The sequence below is a fragment of the Lepidochelys kempii genome, chromosome 11 (assembly GCF_965140285.1).
Source record: "Lepidochelys kempii isolate rLepKem1 chromosome 11, rLepKem1.hap1, whole genome shotgun sequence".
NCBI lineage: Eukaryota > Metazoa > Chordata > Testudines > Cheloniidae > Lepidochelys > Lepidochelys kempii.
In genome coordinates, this window is record NC_136390.1 from 44,120,185 (window position 1) to 44,134,962 (window position 14,778).

At 37.8% G+C, this 14,778-nt stretch overlaps 1 protein-coding gene across 4 annotated transcripts in view; it reads right to left on the reverse strand.

The window, feature by feature from the left end:
* Positions 1-1,579: 1,579 nt before the first annotated feature.
* Positions 1,580-14,778, reverse strand: part of NFE2L2 (NFE2 like bZIP transcription factor 2) — a 44,437-nt gene continuing 31,238 nt past the window's right edge. For 3 of the 4 annotated variants that reach the window (XM_073305983.2, XM_073305984.2, XM_073305986.2), the window contains 4 exons: positions 8,713-8,982; positions 8,429-8,524; positions 7,940-8,122; positions 1,580-5,625 (listed from right to left, as the gene is read on the reverse strand). In XM_073305983.2, coding sequence (XP_073162084.1) covers positions 4,432-5,625; positions 7,940-8,122; positions 8,429-8,524; positions 8,713-8,982 — 1,743 coding nt within the window. In that variant the 3' untranslated portion in view covers positions 1,580-4,431. Of the gene's footprint in view, positions 5,626-7,939; positions 8,123-8,428; positions 8,525-8,712; positions 8,983-13,338; positions 13,514-14,778 lie in introns of all 4 variants that reach the window. The other variant, XM_073305985.2, reaches the window with a different exon arrangement.

A 14,778-nucleotide genomic window follows, 5' to 3' on the forward strand; every position in this document is an offset into this window, starting at 1 on the left:
TGCGAGAGCTGGTAACACAGCCGGAGCCCAGTCTGCCAGGGAGCTGAGCCCTGCTGGGGGTTGGCGGAAGCCCCACCGCCCCCAATTGACTGGCTGCCCCGCTTGCCCTACTCCTGGCACCAAGCAGCCAATCAGAACTGCTGCAAGAAGAGTGCACGGGCTTACTCTCCCCCTCCCCCCTGAGCAACCTGAAGCCTTCTCTGGCGGGGCTAAGGCGTCCTCCGCTCCCGCTCCTTTCCTGTGAGCAACAGGAGAGTTCCTCTGCTCCTCTCCCCACAGAACCTGGCCTGCACAGGGGCAGCCCTAGAGGCTGGCCCCCTTGCCTGGTTGTGGGAGAGGAGGCCCCACTGCCGACCCCCAGGCCTGGGGTGTGTGTAAAAAACTTAGTAGAAGCAGAGGTGAGGCTGGGGGGCTGAACGGATGGCAGAGTGGTCAAGGTAGTTGTAGGAGGTGGGCTGATGGGTTGACTAGGAGACAGATGTGGTTTGGAGATGGGGCTACAGGATTAATTGCTGGTCAAGAGATGGGCAGATGTGGAGGTGGGAGCTCCTGCATTGGGGGCCAAAATCACCTTACCCAATGAATCTGAGAGAGCGAACGCACACACACACACACAAACCCACAGTAGTCTTTGCTTAAAGAGCACTCAGGATTTTTTGGCCAGTCTCATTATTTTTGATTGCTTGAGTTTAGCAAGAATGGTTTGCGTTCTGGGTTACCATGCTAGCTCAGTCTGTGTGTGTATGGGGGGATGGGGGGTTTACACCCCTAGACAACCTCTGAGGGGACATAGGATTGGAAGTAACACTGCAAGGTGGAGTGAGCAACACCAGCAGCAAGAGGAGAGCTGCCTCTACACACTCTTCCAGTAATATACATGTGTTATATTATTGAGCTTGTGCCACTATCATTATTCCAAGGACTCTGCCAACTTGTGCTAAACCACAAGAAAGAGACCATGAGGTCATGCAACAGCATCCCCCTGGCCTTTCACTTTTTTGGTATCTATATATAAAAGGAGTCTGGAACATTAAAAACAATCACAAAATCCATAAAGAAGTTGACTTTATGAGGATTTAGATTATGGTGCCAACAACAAGTTGGTATTTTGCATTTTATGAAAAGTGCTGAATGACAAATGTTTAGTATGACACGTGACTCAAGTATAGTTAAAAACCTGAATCTGTGCAAAGATTACCTTCAAAAGGTTAATGCACCAGCACCACTTTACAATCAGACTAAATAAAAAATGGATTTTCCCTCCCAAAGATGCAGAATAACTGATAACAGATAAGTATAGGTCTGAACAGTTGTCACTGTAAAGGAATAGTATAGATGTGTTTCAAAATTCAGATGATGTATTTTGTATATTTACCACTGTGATCTGAGTCCCATCCGTAAGCGTTGATGTATAATTGAACAATATTCCTTATTTGCCCCAATTCTTTATAAGTCATACTTTCAAATTCTACAGTGCTCTCTATTTAATAGAGCAATAAGTCCCAAGTAGTGAATGCATTTGGCAGCTGTAATGTAAGTGATCAGCGTGCTACAGTTTTCTATGAAGTATGAATTAACAGCAGTGACAAATGATGTTTATTGACTGAAGAGTCAGGAAATGTACAACATAGTAATTGAACAAGCATTGTAAATCTTACAGAATTTCTGGACTGAAAACTTTGTAATGTAGACAAAGTTTTAATTAAATGGATTAAAAATACCTATAATTACAATAATTTGTTTAATAAGTAATTCTCAAAGACAAAATAATGGTGTAAACATGGAATGTTGATTTTTAAAGAAAAAGTTTAAGCTAAATTTTAAAGGACAGTTGCCATCAGTGTTCCCTCTAATTTTTGACAGGCCGTGTGCGCAAAAAAATTCTTCTGTGCACATTGTTGTGCTTCTGTGCAAATTTTTGTGTGCATGGTGTTTCGCCGTGTGCGCAGGGTTTAGGATCTGTGTGTGCACGCACACATGCACAGCTTAGAGGGAACAGTGCTTGTGATAAACAAAGGGGGGAGAGGGATAGATCCCTTTAATGGACACCCAGCCATCCAGAAGCTATAAAATCCGTCTTAGTAGCTGATCTCTAATTGCTCTACCTGTAAAGGGTTGAGAAGTCTCACTGCTGTACATAGGTAAAAGGAAATGAGTGGGCACCTGGCCAAAAAAGCTAGAACTTTTAAAATTTGAAACAAGACTCCCTTTTTGTCTATCTGTGTTGTTCTCCCAGGGAGAGGCTAGGGTGACCAGACAGCAAATGTGAAAAATCGGGACGGGGGTGGGGGTAATAGGAGCCTATATAAGAAAAAGTCCCAAAAATCAGGACTGTCCCTATAAAACTGGGACATCTGGTCACCCTAGGAGAGGCAATTATGCTATAAGAAGCTTGGGCCAGCTATGAAAAATCATCAGCATCATACCTAGAAACTACTCATTTAAAATCCCAGACGTGTAAGTAGATCAGGAAATATATAGGAAGGCGCAATTAGGTTTATCCCTTTTATTAGTTATGGCTTGTAGATTCCTCTAGGCTAACCCAAGAGGTTTTTCTTTTGCTTGCAACCTTTAAAGCTGGACCTCAAGAAAGCTATTCTTAGTGCTTAATTCTTATGGTTGCTCTTTTAAAATCTAGCAGTAGCCTGAGTTCCCAGATGTATTTTCTTTCTTTTTTTTTAAATTAATAAAATTTACCTTTTTTAAGAAGAGAATTGGATTTGTGTGTCTTAAGAGGTTTGTGCACGTTGTTTAATTAGCTGGTGGCAACAGCTGATTCTCCCCCCCCCTCCCCCCCGCAGCTCTTCCTGGGAATGGGGATGTTGGTGAAAGGGCTTGAGGATACCCCACGGAAAGAATTCCCAAGTGCACCGTCCTGGGCTCTCAAAGGGGTTCTGCACTTGGGTGCTAACAGTATCTACCAATCCCAGGTCAGAGAAAAGCTGTAACCTTGGGAGTTTAATACAAGCCTGGAGTGGCCAGTATTAATTTTTAGAATCCTTGCAGGCCCTCACCTTCTGTATGTGAAGTGCCAGAGTGGGGAATTAGCCTTGACAGCACTTCTGCAGTTTAAATGCACTAAGCTTAGTTTTTAAAAATGATATCCGTGTGATACAGGGAGAGAATAAGGGGAGTCCATAATGGTGGGGAGGATGGGCAGGAAAGAATAAACAATATCTAATATGAATGAGTGTTTGTAGGGGGTGGAATTTAACAAGCACATTGGCCTCTTGACATTTCTCTACAGTAGTGAAACAAAACACTGCAGCTTTGTGCTACAGCATCAGAACTAGAAAGTGAAACTAACCAGACTAGTTTCATTAAGCCTAGCAAAGTGCAAAAAAATAAACAAAAAGCATTAGTGTTAGACTTGAGATTTTTACATTAAAGGTGACAGTACCTCTTTAAAAAGGTAGTTAAAATTTATATGAAGTGTAAGTCAAGTTAACACATAAAACGTTACACTGGTACAGACTGCACTGCCGACTTCTCTTGTCAGTGTAGTTAATCCACTACCCCAAGAGGTGGTAGGTATGTCGGCAGGAGCACCTCTTCTGCCAACATAGCGCTCTCTACATGGGGGTGTGTGTGTGTGTGTTTGTGTGTGTGTGATGGTGGGGGGGGGGGAGGATGTGCGTTTCGATCAGTATAATTACGTTGCTCGGGGAGGGGGGTGGATTTTTCATGCCCCTGAGCAACGCAGTTATACAAATATAGGTCTGTAGTGTAGACCTGGCCTTAGTAATGCTGACAATGTTGTATACTGCATTTCAAGTTAATAATTATATAGCTTGTTTATATGATGGCTCATCTTTGTAAAAAAAAGTGAAAGTTTGTAAGTTAGTGAATAACCTATTTAGGGGAAGTAAACATGAATGGTGTGCAGTTAAAAAAAAGATTTCACAAATTATTAAGACAAATCAAAATAATATACTTTATCAACTTGTATACTAAAGTAAAGCTTTTATTTTAAATGTAAAGCAAATAAAAATATATAAGAAAAGTGGCAAACATTATTCAATTTATATTTATAAAAATGTCTGAAGTCATAATCTGTTGCAAGACCAATTGTATTTAGCCAGCTAAAATCATATATATATATATTTATTTCATATAAATCTATGAATATAACAGATGAGATAGAACAGTATATAAATAAGATGTCTTTAAATATTTACACTCATACAGAAACTAGCCAAAGTGGTGCTATAAAGAAGGAAATATTGACTGTTAGAAAAAGGAGATTACACATTTTGCATACATATGCATTAGAGTTTTTTAACTTGTGTATTTAATCTACTAGTTATTAACTTTAGATATATATTTGCATAGAATCACTTTAAAATATAACAATTCTGCATTTCACATCACAGTAAAAGCTATTAGAATAAAAATACCAGCTCTGTCAAAGCCAGTTAGCTTCCTTGCCTGTCAAAATTTAGTCTCTGGCTTCTTGCTTTTAGGAACAAGGAAGATGCTGCCATCTTTTGTTTGCTGCAGTGAGTATTCACTGGGAGAGTAAGGCTTTCCATTTTCATCATGTAGCATGCTGAAGACCTCAAGATACAAGTTGGTAAGCTGCTTTTTCATTAGACGGATGCTTTTGTCATTCTCTCCTTTTTCTTTAAGCAATTTCTCTTTTTCATCCTTTAAACGACCCAAGTCTTGCTCCAGTTCCACTATGTTTTCCAGTTTCCTTTTACGGCAGTTTTGAGCAGCCACTTTATTCTTGCCTCTCCTGCGTATATCTCGAATAAGTGCAAGCTGGGCCTCATTGAACTGCTCCTTAGACATCATTTCATTGAAGTCATCCACAGGAAGGTTGATGATTTTTTCTACAGAGAAAGGGATATGCAGAGCTTTTGCTCTTTGCTCATCTCTTGTGAAATGAGCTTCAAGGTAGCGTGAAGGTTTATCTCTTGTAAATGGAGCTTTGGGGTGGCCTGGACTAGCAGGTAGTTCTCTCTTTGGTGTATTTACACATTGCAGATCGGACTTTTGAGTGCTTGGCCCCAGGGAAGGAGAGACTGGATCATGGAACTGCAATGAATACATTTGAGCATTGCTCTGTTGCAGACTTCCAGGAGCACTCTCCATTTCTTCCATTTCAGAATCACTGTATCCAAAAGCTGCATCTCCAAAGACAGATGATTCAACAGAATGTTCAGGTGATGCAGTACTGGAATGTGCGTTCAATGAAATACCAGAGTCAGAATCATTACATTCTGGTGCATTTCCTTGATGGTCACCATTAAAAGCTTTACACAGTGAGAAATCAGAAATATCAATAGGTTCATATGGAATTTCAGCAAATGACTCACTGACAACATGTGGTGCTGCTGTGTCACCATTCACCTTTGGATCAACGAAGGTGGAGTAGAAATCTTCAGAAAAGTTGGAGCTTAAACATGAAGTGGTATCTAAAGAGTCCAGTCCCAGCTGACTGAGGTCTTCTGGTGGTTGGATGCTAGAAAAGGAATCCTCAAAAGTGTTGAGGAAATCTGAATTGCAATTAACAGTAATGGATGATGAGCTGTAGAAGTTGCTGTGAATCTCTGATGGCTTGGTTTCTGGGTTTGCAATAGTGGTTACTTCAGCCAGGTTATCATTTTCAATGTTAAGACACTATATGAAGAAATGTTACAAAGAGAAGTTTATCAATAATAAATTCACAACATATTTTGATATCTATATCCACAAATTTAATATTGCCCTTCTGAGATCAATACACAGTACACATAAAATGGCCATTAAAGCATTGCTATATAACTTGGGTGGTCATAGCACTGCCCACTGCTGTGCTTATTTTATTACAAAGGGTCAGTCTCTGGGGACTGCAAGTCCTAGCAGAGGATGAATCTTTTTGTTCTCAGCAGAGTCACCAGGTAGATAATATAGCATTCTGGCACCTGTAGTGTCCCAAAATCATACCAATAAACCAAAATAAAGACTTGCTGCAATATGCTCCCATTATATGGAAGCTAGATGCATCCCTCCTGCTCTGGTAAATTGCCAATATGGATCCTGGTGCTGCCGAATCTGAATACGCCTTAAGCAACACTATAATACAAATAGATTTAACATTAATACAGCAACTTAAAGTCACAGCATACGATTTACTGAATGATATTAGCAAACAACTATCCCTTAAATGTCAAACTATGGAAAAGATTTTTACGAGATCTTTGGTCTTTTAGGTGGTACTCAATGAAGCAGCTGTTTGGTGCAGAGAAATTTAATTTACTATGTAATAAACAGTACTAACATGGGGCTTTACAAACATTAATTCAACCCACATACTTTTAGTTAAGCTGGTTAACATTAGTGTAAGTGTTGAAGACTATTATTTTGATGGGCTTTATTGGCTACAAAAACAACATTCTTTCCAACAGGGTAGCAATCTTAACATTTATGGAAGGAAGCTGGTATCAAAGTATGCCTTCTGTCCTTTCAGAATTAGGCAATTACAAAAATAATTCTGGTCCTCTTAAAGAGGGCCACACACGGATTGTTTAAACACAAATAAAAATCATACCTAAACTAGGATTTACCAGATACGAAATCTTTTGGGTTTTTCTTTACTCATTAAACTAATCCTTTAAAGGGGATACCCTCAATTTAAATCTCTGTCTTCTCCCAGAAAATTTGTTCAACTTCAGAATTATAATAGTGACATTTAAGGGTTTTTTCTTTTTTTGGTTTACTTTTTGTATTGTCAGTTTCATTGTTGCCCCTGTATAGTCACTCAATTCCCTGTTTTGGTTGTGTGGGTCTTTCACACAAACAAAAGGGAAGATTGGGGGGAAAAAAAAAAACCCACACCAAAAAAAAAAAAACAACCAACCACCACAGAAAAATTAATTGTGAAAAACACAAAAATTAGCGATAGGGTCAGAGCAGATGTAGTACCTGATGTTACTTTCTAACTAAGTTTTGTTAAATGGACTTGCTTTCACATTGACAGTGTCCTTTTAAGCATTCCTTTGATCAGTTTGCAATCCAAAAAAACAGCAGCTTTGTGCTTGTGAAAAACATTAAAATAAATAATGAAAAATAAACTAGTCTAATTTTACAGTCCAATTTGGGTGAAGTTCAAGTAAAAACACAGCAGAGGTGATTAAATAAATAAGCTAGTCTCTGAAATGCTCAGATTAGTAAAAGAGCAAATTGATTTTTAGCTTGACATATTCACCGCATGTACAGCACCTAACAGAGTTTGACTGCAACTGAAATACAAATAATGTTTTCATAGAACAAGCAGCCATAATTAGTCTCGAATATACCAATACTATTCTTTTAAAAGCTTTTTTCTCCCACGGTGGAAGGTAAATGCAAAATCTAAATAAAAACAACTTCAAAGTTTCTAATTGCAAAGACAATCAAGAAATGCCAAGTTATAACCCCCACCGCATATGCAATATTCTGTTTTGTATTTTATATATACTGTAATATAATAATGTAAATAATATAAAGTTAAACATTATACCACAAATACTTTTAGAGTAGTATCTGGGGATAGACTAATGGTTGCTGTAGGAACCATAATTTAGAGGTTCCTCACATTTCTGCAGGTAAAATTTCAAACATGACAGTGCAGTAACAGGTTTCTGTATTTAACACAGAGCCAGCTCAAGTATCAGTAAAAATAGAAACATTATGGCCAGGAAGACAGAATATAATTTTCACACAGTATTAGGTAAATAACCCTCTTCTCTTGAAGTCTCCCCTCTTACACTGCTTTTGATTAATTATAGTTTAGATGCTCAATGTATTTCTTATTAAAGCAAACACTAATTTACAAAAACTCTGCAGCTACTAGCCTGATGGGCTTGTTACCATTCCTTAAGAATGACTGCACTGTTATTGTTCTGAATTCTTTGGAGACATTGTCCCAGAATACTCTGGGATTCTTTCAGCTGCTGCTTACATTAACCCTTACCTGTAGTTCTGGAATGGACAGTAATTCTTCCCAGACTTGCTCTATGTTTTGCATATTATCTACTTCAGCAACAGAAGATTGAAGGACTGATGATTCAGGTGGCTGAGTCTGATTAGTAGTAATGAAGATTGCATCGCTATCTACATGAGCAGGTACCAACACTTGAAATGCAGCCGAAGAAACCTGGAATTTTATAAATATACATAACTTGGTAAGGCATCAAGAAAAAGTAATTCTTGGTGCTCTCTGTATTATTCCCATATAACAGATCCACACGTGTCCCTTGAAAGAGTATTAGATACATATAAATCACTGTATTTTGCCTAATATAGTACAATAATGTGAAAATATTCCATTAAAAGACTCATCATAATAACAGAAGTAAAAAAAAAAACTTGAGAATAAAGTTGTGCAAGAGCAGATGTGTTATCATTGCCTCCCCCCCGCAAAACCCCTCCAACTATACTAAGCATTAGGTTGATATTTTACCTCATCATCATCTACATACGAGAATGTTTCTGCCAAAAGCTGCATGCAGTCATCAAAGGACAAGGCATCTGCTTCTGGTTTTGAAATATGCGTAGTCTACATAGGAAAGATATGGAAAAAATGTATTAAGTTTATTTTTGGATGACTGTGAAGATTCCTCCCTCTACAAATACAAACTAAGTTTAGGTAACCAGCAGTTTTATCATCTTATTCACAAGGAGGAATAATGAAGACACATATACATGATATATATCAGCATAAGAGAAAAAAATACTGTTTTTTACCTTTGAAAAATTGGTTGGCATGCCTGTGTTGTCTGACTCAATGTGCTGGGCAGGCTGAATGGGAATAAATTCACCTGTTTCTTCATCCAGCTGCAGCTGAGCCAGTAAAGCTTTTTCTTGCTCTTTTTGGAGCTGTTCTTGTCTCTCCTTTTCAAGTTTCTTCTGCTTTTCGAGTTCATATTCCTTCTGTCTTTGACTAAAATCAAAAACTTCACGTCTTGCCCCAAGGTCTATATCTTGCCTCCAAAGAATGTCAATCAAGTTCATGTCCTGTGGATAGGAAAGATGATAATTTTTTAAAAGGACAGACGCCTCTACAGCAAAATTTGTTTAAAAAGTTAAAGCATAGTAATTCTGTACTAAACAGTTAAACTTGTGTAACTATCTGAGGTTTTCAGGCCTACCAAATCACCTAAGCAAAATGTATGTTTATTTCTAATTCCAAGCATGGATTTTGTTCTCTTTCTAAAACAGCTCCCAGTTTTATATAAAAAACGTGAATAGGCTGTTTTCTCATTGTGCTTGTATGCACACACACACAAAAAATGTTTCCTCATAAAGCGCATCAATAATCAACACATTACAGTTGGTTACTGTAATGCATACAATTTGTGAGATGTGGTCATTTGTCAGCCAGCCAGAAGGGCATAAAGAAATCCTTCCTACTTAATTAGCTATTAGAAAGCATGAAGATAGAGGAAGAATTAAGAGACATGTGACTTAATATCAGCTGGGTGAATTGTTTCTGTATGTATTGCATAAAATTTCAAAGTTGACTAAAAATATATTGTAAGATGTTGAGTAATGACAATTAATCACTATCTATATATTGTAAAATATAAGTTAAAAAAAAAGTTCTGTTCCTTCATACTATTAAAAATGAATATTCATTAGAGGCTACAGAATTTCAAAGTCACCAATCTTACTACCATTGTACCTGGAGGAATTTTCACTAAACACACAATTATTAATAATAATAATTACAGATTTGTAGTTTAAAGGTTAAACCAGGTCAACCATACCAAAAGTGTTCCAGAGATGGATTAGCACAGTTTGTATAAATCAGTAGGTGCCAAATCTGACAATTGTGGTTCGGGCTCATCACTTAATAGAGAGAGCTTATAAAGAGGCAACAACCTTTGAAGTCAGAATCCCCATATATATTTAATTTGGAAAGTGCAACTCTGTGATGTCTCAGGATATAACTAAAGTAAGTTCCACCATTTAGAAAATGCCATTTGATCAATGAATTTTGTTTGGTTATATACTTTCCCTTTTTAGTTAATGAAAATTATATCAATATGCATTTTCTAGTGTTCAAATATTCAGAATTTTTAGAGGCTGAAATTTTGGGTATATTTTAGTGTGAACAAAATCAAACATCCCAAGAGATCATCAACCAAGAAATTAATTAAGATGATGGAACATAGTTTATGGACATATAGTGCTAATGTCTGTGATATAATAAAAAAAAAGACTAATTTATGAATGGAAAAGATAAGGCAACTGTATGCTTCAGGAAAAAAAAAAAGGAGTAAACTACACTTCAATCGTAGACACATGCAAACTCACTGCTTAGTCCTGAGCATTTGCATCACGTTAATACAACAGTAATATTACACCAACATTCACTTAATTAAATCAAAATTGTTCCAGTTCAGATAGCAATCCCAGAACTTGGGATAATTTACCTTGCCAAAATAGTAAACCAATAACTTTTCTTAACTTTATAAACTAGCTTCAACTAGGGCACAAGTTTAAGGCCAACATTTTAATGAAAGTCCATTTTGAACCACAGATAAGTTCAATAATCTTTGATTTCTTCACTGAAATCTTCTCTGTACCATTAGTAGCAATACTTAGGGTTAGAAGGAATTATGATTTCTAACGATTATTAAGGAACTGATTGTTTTTAATTAATTGGTATATTTAGGATACCTGCTTGTAATACAGAATATATGCATTAGTACATATTTACATACGTATTTGATATACCTAACTGTGAGAGACTAAATTCTGCTTTATGGCCAGCAGTGAAGAAGCTGAAATTAGAGTGGCTGTCCAAGGCAGTGGTTTGGTCTCTCCAGATTGGCAGGGTAAACCTAACTAAATTGTGCAGTAAATGAAGATATTGTAATATGGTATGGCTTCATTAAGGGCCAGTAGTTTACCAGCTGCTCATCTTCTTTTCTTGTAGCAGATTTGAAACTCCTTTTTAGTGTCAGAGCATTTGCAATATGTTCTGGACAAACCTGCAGGATCTGGATTTTAGGGCACGTTTCTGAATTATTGATTTACAAGGCACCATGACAATTTGTGACTCAAAACATTTTTCATGATGTGTGGGCATGAGATAAATCAACAGAGCTCTATTTCTCCCTGGTCTCCAACAGACTAGGCCATTGGAACTACAGAACTGTTAATCAGTTTCAGTTTAAATTTCAACAAAACTGATCAGAAAGAGAGAATGTGGGAGGTACACTTTGTTCTCTTTAGAGGAGAAACCCATAGCTTAAATATGAAAATGCATCTCCTAAAGTAGTGGTTTTCAACTTTTCTTCATTTGAGGACCCCCAAAACATTTCAAATAGAGGTGTGGACCCCTTTGGAAATTCAACCTGTGGTCCGCGGTCCCCTACCATAGAGGTCTTAGACTGAAAAGCAACTGAACAGAATTCAGCTATAAATGTTGCACATGCTTGGCAGCAGGAGAAAGGGTGCTAAACTGTGGGCTTCTATGGTAACATCACTTCCAGGTTCTGACCTGTAGGAGGGGGTATTCACATAGTTTTGATTGATCAGAAAAACAGAATGCCTTTTCTGGGATCTGAAACTTTATTTTCATATTTATTTTCACCTTTCATGGACTTCTTAGACATAGTCTGCAGACCCCCAGGGGTCCATGGACCACAAGTTGAAAACCACTGTCCTAAAGCCATCAGCCAAGCCACTTCAGGCTGTGGGCTTCTAATCTCAAAATGAGCAGTGCTGATCTGGATCAGTACTTGGGTGGGAGACCTCCAATGGGAGACCTCCAAATAAACTCCAGCTGCTCAAAGAAGCAGTTTAGGCATCTCAGTAAGCAATCTTCTGAATCATTTAGAAGGAATGCAGGATCATAATAATAGAGGTTCAGTTGTGCTGTCTTTTGGACAAGTAAGTTAGAGTACTGACCATCTGAGGTCACTAAGCATCTCCCACTTTTCATAAGAGGATGGTTAGTCCCAGTGTCCTGACTGCATTCCAAAACTGTTAGTTACACTCTGCACATCTGAATTCTCTCTATCTAAAACTGTTGTGCAGCATTGCTATATTTTGTTACACAGTTGCTGTGTTCCCCTCAGGAGGTGACTGCTTTTTTTCAGAAAATACTTTACTTACACAAGCTGCACCTATCCTAAAAAGTGCTTGAGGTGTTTCAATAGACAAAATTAATTCTATGTAGTCTATAAAAGAAAAGGGCTTTGGAGTTCACTGGAACGATGAAGTGAGCTGTTAGCTCACGAAAGCTTATGCTCAAATAAATTGGTTAGTCTCTAAGGTACCACAAGTACTCCTTTTCTTTTTGCGAATACAGACTAACACGGCAGTTACTCTGAAACCTGTCATAAAACTTTAACACTAGTAAAAATTCAAGCAAATTTGGTTCCTGGGGGAGGGTCATGTTCTACTCAAGATATTATTTTAGATGTCAAATTTCCACTAGCAAGATATTTAAATATGCTATATGTATTTTAACATTGTAAGCCAATAATTTGATAATGGCAATAATACTCAACAAAATGTACAGAATTTTGTGCATTATTCCAAAGCATCAGGTCAAAATATAGGAAACCCTTAACAGTCTACTCTGAAGTGGTTTGATTAAAACTATTTTAATATACGTATCTGACTCTTAACAGTTATTTTCTAATGAACATATATTTTCTACAAATGTGTGTGTGTGATATGTTAAGCCAGAAAGGTTCAAGTGGAAGTGCTGATGGGAACAGCAGGTGCACATTCATGTCCAAACTAAATTAAATGCATTAAGAATTCCATATCAGATTTATAAATGATACGTGTACACACACGTCACTGCTCCTTTTTAGAGCCCTGCTTACCACATCCTTAATACAGAAGGCATTTACTGTAAGGGCTCTAATGGTTCACCATGTGACTTACTTCACAAGTGGCCGTTTGTTCTCTCCTCAGTTGTGTAAGCTCTTGCATCATATCAGAGGAAATAATTGTTTGGGCAAAAGCTAAAAAGAGGAATGCCGAAGGAAGAAGCTGGGCCATCTCAGTATTCGGAAAATAATCTGTTATCTGAACTAGTTTTTCCATCAGGGATATTTTTCCCTAGTTTAGGCTAATAGTTCAATCCTGCTCTCATTGAAGTCAAGGGCAAAACTCCCACTGATTTTAAGGGTAAAGGATTAGGTCTTTTAAAAAAATATATAAAAAGTAAATTCCCACACCTCAAAAAATATGTTTTAATGGAAAATACAAAGCATTAGGTTATTGAATGTGTATGTCACATCCCTCAGTATCATAGTCCAAGTATTTCATGCTTCAAATGGAGCGGTGTGTGCACAGTACCTTTGAAAATAAGGCTAACAATGATTTTGGGGGATTTTTCTTTACCTATGTATAAATGGAGGAAGAACCACCTCTCCAATCAGACATGGATCTGCTTTTCTCTCCCGTGGTCCATGCAGCAAATGTTGCCTTCTGCTCAGTGTTTGCTTTTTTGTTCATTTAGTGATAGGCTGTTCCAGAGTCTTTTCCAAACCACGCTGCTAACTACTACAGCTTTAGTCTTGTAAAGGCAGTTTTAATAAGATAAGCATAAAATGTTAAACAGTTCACATTAAGCCACCATCTGGCCCCCAGTGGAAATTTTCATGTTTTAGATTTACATATCAGCATTTGCCATCTGGGTACTCTGTTATACATTTTATGTGAAACTCTGGATTGCAAAGTTTGACTATAAACTCTTATTGCTTTTAAGCAAACATATTTGCAATAGGGTAAACAAAGGAGAGGGATTCTAAATATATATCCATGTTGTATTTGTTATTTTCATGGACTAGCAAGTTTTTGTGGTCAAAACAGTAATTTTAAAAACTGCTCATTGTGTTGGATTTGAGGTTTTTAATTCAATTTTTGGAGCACAAGACATTTACAGGTAGAGATGATAAAATTCAAACATCTGATGGCATAAGTGTCACCCTGGAAAACAATCCACCATCCCAAATGGAATTTTCACAAACCATTATTATCTAATCCCTTCTGAAAGGGCACATTAATGCTGTTATTTTAAGTAGAGTCACATCCTTTGACAAAGAACCCTACACAAATTGGAACAGCTTTAGCAACAGAGATCCCAAATGGAATGTTAATAGAAGCGATATAGCAAAGAATGATGGGATGTCACATGTGGGGGAAAAAAAAGAAAAAGAAGTCAAGATAAAATTTCACATACACACAAATAAGTAAAGGTTGGAGCAACGGATGAAGGGATGGTTTACAGAGGTTATGAATTCAGCAGAGGGAAGGCAGCCCCAGCTTTGGCAGCATTCAAATAAGGGGAGAGAAGTGATGCTCCCTTCAACAGGAGAGGAGTGGGAAAAGCAGCTTAGGCATTGCTAGTTGTTTTTCAGGAAGTGAGAGGAGTGGACAGGGAGCATCTAGAGCTGCAGCTGTGTTCACAAGAGAGGAAGGGAAGTGAGAACAGAGTAGGTTCTGAGCTACTACTCCACATACTAGGCGGGAGGAAGAGCACAGGGCCAAGTGCAAGAGAAGGAGCTGGAAGCCTTTTGCTTATTCAGAAAAGGGGAACAGGAGGGGTAACAACAGCAGTGGCTGAGCCCCAGCCCACCACACTTTGCAGGGCAGGACTGATTTGTTTGGGCACTGTGGGAACCACACTGTCAAGTCTCATGATTTTATCACAAGACTCAATATTTGGTTGTTTGGTTTTATTTTTAAAATACTTAGACCCTGGAATCTTATGATTAGGATAAATTCTCATCTTTTGTTAAAAACACATTTCTAGCCCTCATGGTTACAGAGAAAAGCTTG